The 10,561-nt window shown below is 43.0% G+C and overlaps 2 protein-coding genes across 2 annotated transcripts in view; one reads left to right on the top strand and one right to left on the bottom strand.

The window, feature by feature from the left end:
- Nucleotides 1-7,013, top strand: part of LOC106810407 (serine/arginine-rich splicing factor 1-like) — a 12,883-nt gene extending 5,870 nt beyond the window's left edge. The window contains exons 3-7 of the mRNA XM_014813755.1: nt 1,021-1,061; nt 4,205-4,411; nt 4,738-4,898; nt 5,448-5,537; nt 5,762-7,013. Of these exons, the coding sequence (XP_014669241.1) occupies nt 1,021-1,061; nt 4,205-4,411; nt 4,738-4,898; nt 5,448-5,537; nt 5,762-5,804 (542 nt within the window). The 3' untranslated portion in view covers nt 5,805-7,013. The remainder of the gene's footprint in view (nt 1-1,020; nt 1,062-4,204; nt 4,412-4,737; nt 4,899-5,447; nt 5,538-5,761) is intronic.
- Nucleotides 7,014-7,136: 123 nt separating this feature from the next.
- Nucleotides 7,137-10,561, bottom strand: part of LOC106810401 (peptidyl-prolyl cis-trans isomerase G-like) — a 13,569-nt gene continuing 10,144 nt past the window's right edge. Inside the window, exons 12-14 of the mRNA XM_014813746.1 lie at nt 10,265-10,367; nt 9,682-9,920; nt 7,137-8,751 (exon numbers count right to left, since the gene is read on the bottom strand). Of these exons, the coding sequence (XP_014669232.1) occupies nt 7,848-8,751; nt 9,682-9,920; nt 10,265-10,367 (1,246 nt within the window). The 3' untranslated portion in view covers nt 7,137-7,847. The remainder of the gene's footprint in view (nt 8,752-9,681; nt 9,921-10,264; nt 10,368-10,561) is intronic.

Genomic DNA, 10,561 nt, shown 5'->3' with positions numbered 1-10,561 from the left:
TATATATACTACTATACACTTACTATACAGCACTATATATACTACTATACACTTACTATACACTTACTATACAGCACTATCCCTGCTACTATACACTTACTATACAGCACTATATATACTACTATACACTTACTATACAGCACTATATATACTACTATACACTTGATATACAACACTATATATATTACTATACACTTACTATACAGCACTATATATACTACTATACACTTACTATACAGCACTATATATACTACTATACACTTACTATACACTTACTATACAGTACTATATATACTACTATACACTTACTATACAGCACTATATATACTTAGCACCTACTATACACTTACTGTACAGCACTATATATACTACTATACACTTACTATACAGCAGTATATATACTACTATACACTTACTATACAGCACTATATATACTACTATACACTTACTATACAGCACTATATATACTACTATACACTTACTATACAGCACTATATATACTACTATACACTTACTATACAGCACTATATATACTACTATACACTTACTATACAGCACTATATATACTACTATACAGCACTATATATACTATTATACACTTACTATACACTTACTATACAGCACTATATATACTACTATACACTTACTATACAGCACTATATATACTACTATACACTTACTATACCATGTATACAGCACTATATACTACTATACACTTACTATCTATTGACTAGTAAGTGTGTTACCATATCGGCACCATGTTCACATCGAATTAATTTATTTGGCACCGAGTTTATAATAAAGTGGTAAAAAACTCAATATACTTGAGAGAACTAGTCTTAGAGCTAAGAGGTTGACATTTATATATACAATATAACAGAATTCCTCATTGTGTCTAAATGTTTATGAAATTATCATCTTTATTGAACAGATGCTATTCCATTCATTTTAATTAAACTTATAAGTTGAAATTCTTAAAAGTTTGATGTAATGTTAAACACAATTTTTGTTTGTTTCCAGCCTATGGATTTGTGGATTATGAGGATCGCAGGGACGCTGAGGTACATTTTATGAATATTTAAAGTGTGCCTACTAAGAAATATCCATTCTTCTCCGCTTACCCAATCGTCTGTTTTGCAGTTGTAACTTTTGCTGTGCACACTTCATCTGAGTATTTAAGCAATATTGAATATACTTAAATATATATGTATTATGCAATATTAGTACAAGCACCATGATAAGCAAATCTTCAAAGAGCTTTAGCATATAAAATATGACTATTACTATGTTATATATTAAAGTATTCAAAATGGTCATGTGCAAGTATGTGCATGTAAGGAATTTTATTTAACTAATTCTGGGTCATTGCAAAAACAATTAGATGGTCATCAAGTAAGAAATTTCAACTTAAAAATGTTGTTTTTTTCATATATCTTTTGTAATATTAACGAAGTTGTGCTTATATGGAGTAGTGACAGCAGTTTACATTGAGGGTAAATTTCAAAGAACTTGTGCATTAGCATAGCAAATTTAAATGGAAAGAAAATTATTAGTGACATTTATTAGGCATAGCAAACAGCAGTTCACTGATACATTTTGGTTGTGCCAGGCAGACCAGTTGACTAGCCCTGATACCCTATGCCTACCTGTAACGGGACATGCGATGCTGAAATGTCTGCCACTTACCCGTACACACATGCCCAGCTGGCGCCACCTACGTGCTAGTGCTGCCTGGAGTGCCGTCTAGTGTCTCTAGCGGACACCCCTCTGTACATAAAGCTGCCCCGGAGTTCTCCCCACGACTCCTGGAGCTCTGCTACTAAGCCGTCCGGCGTCATGCCCCCTCGTCACGCCCGGAGTCGCTCGTGCTGCTGGCTGATGTTTGTCAATCTGTTTGGAGTCTCTGTAGAGATGCCTTGGTTTGCATCCTTCATGTTCTCGGGAGCATTCCAGTTCCGCGGCCTGACCATTCCATGTGGTAAAGTGACAAATTTTTGCTGTGGGTCTTGTACGTGTACACTGATCACAACCATATGGCAGTACCTCTGTTTAGTAGGTGTAAGAGCGATTGTGAAACAAGGGGTGCACTTTGCGATTTGTTAAAACCGGATTGGGAGGGAGGGAGGGAATGACATCTTGTTGGTCGCTGCTTGTTGCACGTGGCATGTCATATGCAGTTGTCAGCCAGCACAATGTGCCAACTGATTGTGTTAGACAGAACCCTTTGTAACTGCTGCATGCATGTTGCTCATGACACTGACGAACCACAAATTTGTGGTGACAGCTGAAATGCTGTTTGTGCGTTAATTAAAGCAATGATCTCATTAGTTTGTTAACTATAGTCACTTCTGACAGATAGTGTAAACGATGTCAGGTGACTAGCAAAGTGTGTAATTTTAGGATTATTAAAATTTTATTTAAAGTTTGTATTCCTGCCCCTATCTCACTCAATTGTTGTTATTTCTCATGGTACCTGTGAAACTGCTAAAATGCACCCAAGGATTTAACTTTAAATGAAACATAATAACTCCATAAGGGATCAGATTATATATTAAATAATAGTCCCAACCCTTCATTTAATAAGAGTTCTTTACCTTCCTCTTTCTTTACCCGAGTTAAGAAACACGCATCGTCTACACGGAGTTTGTCTTAACCCGAGTTAAGCTAGCGGGAGGCTAACGATTTAACTCGGGTTAACGATTTTGCGCGCGTCTCCACGAGTCTTAACATGGGTTAAGCTTAACCCGGGTTAGCTTATCCCGAGTTAAGACCTCGTATAGATGCTTAACCCGAGACAAAATTCCTCGTATAGACGGAGCTTATTAAACTGTCGGGAAACTAGCATTCGTAAATTCAGGTTGTCAGTTTCTTACGCTATAACAAACTTAACATAAATGTAATCCTTGAAACGCTGGGTCATAAACAGACAAAATGTTATCGATGCCAACAAATTTTTTCACATTTTGTAGATGAATTTCTAAATAGTTATTAAGTAAGTCTCTGTGATAAGTAGTACATTACCTAATACATGCATTCTGTAGACTCTGGGTGAGTTTTTTTATGGCATATTTTTGGCGAAATTACAGAGATCATTGCTTTAAGAGCGGTGCAGCCACCTCAAAATCTTGTAGTTTGTGGGTTTTCTTACTTTGCTTTTACACTGAAGGATGGTATTTAATTATGCATATTTATATGTAAAAAATCAGTTTGCAGGTTTCCAAATGCTAGGAAAATATATACATTGTTTATTTCTTGGCTTAAATTAGATTTTATTAATAAAGATGGCGAAGCACTAATAGTCTCTGTAGTGAAAATGGTTCCTTTGAAATGGTTTCCAAACGTTGTGGTAACATGACTAATTTGGTTGTTTGGTTTGTTGCATGTAGAGTCTGCCATTCAACGCACTGTAGTAATGACGTGTAGGCTTTTCTATCACAGGCTTTTCTGGCCCTGTTAAAAAATTTCAATCTGAAATGTAATCATTCCCTGTTAACGTGGGTGTGATGTCCTATAATATAATATTGTAGAAAATGACACAATAAAAGTGTTTTCTACAATGACCAGGGCACGTGCCAGAGGTAAGTTTCCCAAATTTAAGAAAATTTCAAAGCTTGTCTAGCATGACATACATATGCCATTCGTTTACTTGCTGTGGTGCATTCATGTGGCATGTGCAGAATTGCAAGTGGCATAGTGCCATGTTTTTTGTATGGGTCTGCGACCACACACTAGCACGCTGACTCCCCTTTGTCTTTACATAAAGCCGATCTGTTGCACTTGACAGGTGTGCAATGAGCGTTTCCCTGTTCGATTGCACTTCTAATTATGCGCATGTCTGCTGTCGTAATCGTAGAGCTTCCTCGGTCTAGCTGTAGTCTTATTCTTCTGCACCTCTCTATTGTGGAATGGTAACCATGCACACGGGCCTGTATGCTGGCCCACCTCTGTGTATAAACTAGTAGTGTTTTGTTTTATTCTAAGCGTGGGAATGATTTGAGCTAAAAGCCTCCAAAGTGCTCCTCGATTCTAGCTAAGAGAGCGAGAATGAGAGAGCGTGGGAATGATTTGAGCTAAAAGCCTCCAAAGTGCTCCTCGATTCTAGCTAAGAGAGCGAGAATGAGAGATAGAGAAAGAGAGCATCTGGCTGAGGACGAGTGCAGTCGTAGAAACCACTTGCTGACAGTTGTCACTTTGTTTGTCACAGGATGCCGTAAAGTACGAGAATGGTCGTGAGCTGCTTGGCAACAGTATAGTCGTTGAGTGGGCTCGTGGGCCAGGCATGGGCACGCGTGGCGGCAGGGGAGGAGGAGGAGGAGGAGGAGGAGGCGGAGGCGGAGGTGGAGGTGGAGGCGGAGGCGGAGGAGGTGAGGGAGGCGGGTACGACCGTTACGGACCTCCTCCAAAACCATGGGTAAGTTGCTTTACCGCTCACATTGAGGTTGAACTTACAGTATAGGAATTAGACAGTGAAACGTATTTGCCTAGTTACAGCGTGAGACGTGATTTTATGCTGAGGTCGTTTATAATTTCATAGCCTGTATGTTGGTTATCGTATATCCTTTATACCATCAACTTCCAGTTTTGTCGATAACTGTTGGATAGCATTTCAATGTTGGTAGTCTGTCGTGTGTGGTAGATGTGTACATCTCGGACACTAACGTGACGGTAGCCGTTTACTGGCAACGCCGTCTCGCGAGCTGTTTAATGGTAGTGACGGTGCAGAGTGATTGATGACAGGTAAGAGACGAGTGCTACAGGTGTCACCGCGTCGGACACTGGGCACGCGACTGCCCAGAGCTGAGGGCCGACCGACGCAACTTTGGACGGCGCGATCGCTCTCGCTCATACTCACGATCTCGTTCTCGCTCCCGCACACCGGTGAGAGATCGTCACAGCAGGTAACTAAACGATTCCACCTGGTCGAACGATTCCACGTGGTCGAACGATTCCACGTGGTCGAACGATTCCACGTGGTCGAACGATTCCACGTGGTCGAACGATTCCACGTGGTCGAACGATTTTACATGGTTGAACGATTCCACGTGGTTGGCACTGTCCTCGATGTTCTTAATGCACTCTGCTTCGTGGGTCAATGGTTAAAACATCACTAGTTATTTTTGACTAATGTTTGATTGGTTTTTATGCTTGAATGATATACTTATACTCACTAGAAAATGTATTAATTAAATAAATGTTTTTCCTTGCCTGCGAAATAATGCTTCGTCAAAGATGTGTTAGTAGTATGATACATAGCATTTATTGGGGTTACATGGAATAGTAATCTTGTTTGTGAACTTAATTTAAAAATAGATTAGTTGTTGAAATATACATTGTGAACATGTACATAATTATAGAATGAAATTATGATGAGTTTGCATTATTAAGTTATTGATCATAAATGCAGCTATAAATCTCAGTGAGTTGACAGTGTCACATTGCCTGTGCAGATCTTATTCGAGAGAGCGTAGCAAGAGCAGATCTCCCACACACAGTCCCAGGAGGAGTATGAGTAAGAAGAAGATGAGCAGAAGCCCAGAGTAAGCATTCACTTCCTTCCTCCTTCTTCTTCGCTGGCATTGTGTCATATACATGTGATTTAGTGTGCGCGAGTTAACTGTTATTTGCTTGACCTGCGACTGGTGAGCTATGTCAAATGGATTGCGAGTGTCCCATCACTGCGCAGTAAATGACAGCACCAGCAGCAGTCCATGTGAACACGTGGGGACTCTTGGTTCAACAGTTTGGTGTCACTTGTCTGTAGCAGGAAGAGTTTATCGAGGAGCAAGTCCCGCTCCCGGAGCTAAACACAAGCACATACATTGCCCGACGACGGGCAGTGAAACGGCCAAGGAGAAACTACAGGTGCCGCTGTTGCTCCGTATTTGGTATTGTGAATTTGTTCGTCTGTTTCTTGCATTTCTGCTGATTTTGCTTGATACACAACGGTGTGATTATGTAGAAATCCATGCAAACTGTTTTGGATGGTAACACTAGCAACATAGAAACAATGCAAATGTAGGCGTATGTAAGCATTTTAACGGAGACCCGTCTCAATATTACAGTTTGCAATCTGTTGCAATATGACATCATGTTTGCGGCATGGATGTTAAGGGAACATAGTGAAAGCCACCTAGTAGTAATTATAAATGAGGTTTCCCATTGAAATAAAGTGTAAGCAGAAAATAAGATCCCAGAATCAAAATGGACAACTATAGACTGTTTAGATCGGATGCATGGTACTCTTAAGTGTGGCGGAAGGCTGGGTAAGGCTGGTTTTGGGTAAGGCTGGTGATGGGACGCACGATTTCATTGATTTCTAATAGTGATTAAAGTTCACAGGTATGTCTTGTTTGATACGTGTTCAGTGTTCATTATTTTAGAAGAAAAATTACTTCCAGTGTGTGGAGGTATATAGTGTCCTAAATTGGAGCAAATCCTTTTGTCTGTTCAGAGTATTTACCTGATTTTCTTTCCATTATGTTGTCTAATCTGAACCGACAAGTAGCCGGCCATGGGCGTGGCCATGGGCGTGGCCGCTGAAGTGGGAGGGACTGCATTACCACTTAGTCTGTAATGATCGTCGCAGTTGCCTGAATACCATGAATGTTGCAGTATTACAAGTAGATTTACGATTCATCGATTCTCTTGAATTCTTTGTTTCATAAATGATTTCAACTTTAAATTTAGGTTGTTTATATAGTAGTGGCAATAATGTAGTGGCTGATCTTACTTTCAATTTCACAGTTTTATGTTTAATGATGATTTTTTATTGTTAGATTAGCATCTTTTACTTGTGTAAGATGATTTTTGTTCACATTTGCATTCCAATGAACAGAGGCAATTCTGTTCAGTTAAATTAAAACTTGTTTCAGAGCTAATCTAAATTATACCTGTAGAAAACATTACAAATGTATAGCGATTCTAGTTTGTTTGAATGATAAACATTAAACAATAGATTCTTTATCTGTGAAAAAAATGGAGTAAACGGTATCGATTGATTTCGTTTATTGTAACAATAATTGCTTCTTGTATTTCTATTGTACCCCGCCCCCTCAATTCAAGGTGGTAGGTCAGTGAAGTGAGCATCGAGCTACAAAACCACACTATGACAAATTAAAACTACATGACAATTACGGTTGTTTTTTTACAATGTTTCAAATAAATGTATTTAGCAGTACTACATACACGCATACATGTCGGTGCTACAAGTTAAGCTATTTAATGAGGATTACAAGCAAACTAACGGCAATCAACTTCTCAAATATAATTGTACCCACAATGACTACTAATCTAACATTTAATGAATGCATTCAACATTTAAAATTAATCCATTTCTCACATATTAATGCTTTGACATTTGTTAACAATTTATACCTGTAAAATATACGTTCCAAACGTCCATCAACTATTATAATCAACTAACTATATCAACTATTAATTACAGTATACGTGTATTATATGCGAGTCAAAATTTTCATTCCACATTGCCTGCTGCATACCGTGCACAAGTATGCACTTATTTTTGCTCGTTTATATTCACTTACAAGTGCTCTGCTTTTAAATGAATCGACTCCTATACTTGCATGTTTACCAACTCTGCCTCGGTTCAAAGAAAAAATTCATAGTAACTAACCTCTGGGTACATATACATGCCAAAAATATTTATAAACCAGATTTCTCCAAAATCAACGTAGCAGACAGCGGAAGAAATGATCATCAAGACATGAGAATTCTGTTTACGTCGGCACAGATGTGCCTGTAAAAAAACGTTGCACGTCACTACACGAGTCCTGACATACAGACATGTCTGGACAGCCGATACAGCCATCTGCGATGTAGCGTGACAGCTACTGCTTGCTCCTGTGTGCTCGCCTGGAGCGATGCGCATCTTCCCTTGAATGTGACCCACGCCGTCGCGAGTCGTGCGACATCCTCCGCCTTGGAGACGACCCGGAACGCGACCTTTTGGGATCTCTCGACCTTGATCGTGACCTTGATCCCTTGCGGTGCCTGCTGACGGAGCACGACCTTCGCGAGTGGCTCTGCCGCCGTGACCTTTTGCGAACAGGCGACTTGGAACGCGAGCGACTGGCGGAGGAGCGTGGACGGTCTCGCGGCGATGTGTCCGCTTCTTTCCGCGGCGACTGATTGATGGCGTCGTCTTTGCCCGCTGTCGCCGCCGCCTCCTCCTCCTCCTCGCCCTCCTCCATCGCCGTGTCTACCAGGCCGGGGATCGTCTCGTTGTCCTTGCTGCTGCACCACATGGCCGACGCGTCCTTGGGCATGGGGATGTTGCTGCTGCCGGCGGCGGCGGCGGCATCTAGCAGCGGCAGTTCTTCGCTGGCTTTGCCCGACGGCACGGAGTAAACCTGTGAGAGCAGACGAGGCGCCTCATCGCCACGGCCGGGTTCAACGCCGTCGTTGCTGCTGCGGTGGCGCCTCCTGTGTTTATGTCGATGCTTGCCGTCGCGGTTCGTCTCTATCTCGTCGTCACCCTCCACCGCCGCTGCTCTCTCTCGATCGTCACGATCACGGCTCGAGTCGCGGCGTCGCCGGTGTCTCTGGCGCCCCCTGGTGCCGTCATCGCCTGCATGCTCGTCTCGCTCGGGCCGGTGGCGTCTCGCTCTCCCGTCGCTAGCGGCGACGTGACGGTTGCCGTCGACGACTGTGACTTCCTGCTCCGGTTGATTCCTGCGATTCTCTCCTGGATTCTCCCTCTCCATGTGTCCGCCTCTCTCTTCATCCCTCTTCCTGTGAATGGGAAAGTAACACAGCTGTTATGACGATGGTTTTCATGTCTTCTCCGAAAGTGTCATCACAAGACTGTCATGTGGAACCTCTCCTCTGCTGCACTCGTCTACCCTGCTTGCCCCAGCTTGCCCCTTGGTCAGGTTACCAGGTAGCTGTTTTCTCTAAATTGCTTCTCACTCCAGTATGCACCTTGCCACATCTTGCCCCTTCCCCTAGCTTGCCCCTTCTCCTAGCTTATCCCTTGCCTTGGTTTCCCCATGTACTCTAGCTTACCCCTTCTCCTAGCTTCCCCCATATCACATCATGCCTCTAACCCTAGCTTACCCCTTCTCCTAGCTTCCCCCATATCACATCTTGTCTCTACCCCTAGCTTCCGCCATATCACATCTTGCCTCTACCCCTAGCTTCCCCCATGTCACATCTTGCCTCTACCCCTAGCTTCCCCCATATCACATCTTGCCTCTACCCCTAGCTTCCCCCATGTCACATCATGCCTCTACCCCTAGCTTCCCCCATGTCACATCTTGCCTCTACCCCTAGCTCACCCCTTCTCCTAGCTTCCCCCATGTCACATCATGCCTCTACCCCTAGCTTCCCCCTTCTCCTAGCTTCCCCCATGTCACATCTTGTCTCTACCCCTAGCTTACCCCTTCTCCTAGCTTCTCCCATATCACATCTTGCCTCTACCCCTAGCTTCCCCCATGTCACATCTTGCCTCTACCCCTAGCTTCCCCCATATCACATCCTGCCTCTACCCCTAGCTTCCCCCATATCACATCTTGCCTCTACCCCTAGCTTCCCCCATGTCACATCTTGCCTCTACCCCTAGCTTACCCCATGTCACATCTTGCCTCTACCCCTAGCTCACCCCTTCTCCTAGCTTGCCCCTTGCCATCAGGGAGTCCTGCCAAGCATTTTCACATTGCTCACCTGTGGTGCTCACGCTTGCCTTCAGCATCCTGCAGGGGTATCTCTGCTGCAGCCGCTTCCTTCTGCTTCTCCCTCATCTCTGTCATGCGCTTGTGCCTCTCCTCTCGCTCCTCCTCGTTTGCCTTGAGTCTCTTCATCTCCTCGAGGTATTCGTCTATCTTGATTGTGCGCTGTTCCGCCTGCCGCCAGTGTGGCGGCGTGTAACTCCGAGAACGACTTCTAGAGGGCGTTCTATAGCGCTGCAATGACCATAAACACTACCACCTCACCAACAGAACAACGTTGTAACAACCTCACTACTTCTTACTGACAGAGTTGAAACAACCAACTCGTAATGCCCGAGTATTGACCAAGTCTAACCCTACAATGAGCATCAATTACCAGATGTGTGTTGTCACTTGCATGTCTGGCACAGTATTACCACAGTCATAGACGCAGACACATCAACCGAATGCGCAGCCGACTTAATATATATTAATTCAGCCAGACAGTCTGGGATCACCTCAAGCAAGTAATGTGAATGCTATAGGAAAATTACCACACATGCATGAAAGATGTGCACTTAATAATGGAGGCAACATACCCGGGAACCTCTTCCTTTCACCTTTCTCCCCGAGCGAGTTCGTGCGTAGCGTCTGCCGGGAAACCTCTCCCGATCTCTTCCCTCATTTCTTTGCGGATTTCTCCTGCAAATTTAAGCAGCAAGGTAAGCAAATGGTTAACACGTGATGTCATGATTGATTATAATCCAAGGTTGGTCTTTTGCATCCACAGATTATATGACCAATTATGGAAATAAATAATAGATCATCGAAGTTAGTTATTAGGAGAAAGAAGAGCTTTCACGATTAGAGTTCGCCCCAGGAGTAGTATATAGTCA

This window comes from Priapulus caudatus, unplaced genomic scaffold (assembly GCF_000485595.1).
Source record: "Priapulus caudatus unplaced genomic scaffold, Priapulus_caudatus-5.0.1 Scaffold438, whole genome shotgun sequence".
In the NCBI taxonomy this organism is placed as follows: domain Eukaryota; kingdom Metazoa; phylum Priapulida; class Priapulimorpha; order Priapulimorphida; family Priapulidae; genus Priapulus; species Priapulus caudatus.
This window is presented reverse-complemented; position numbering and strand designations above follow the sequence as displayed.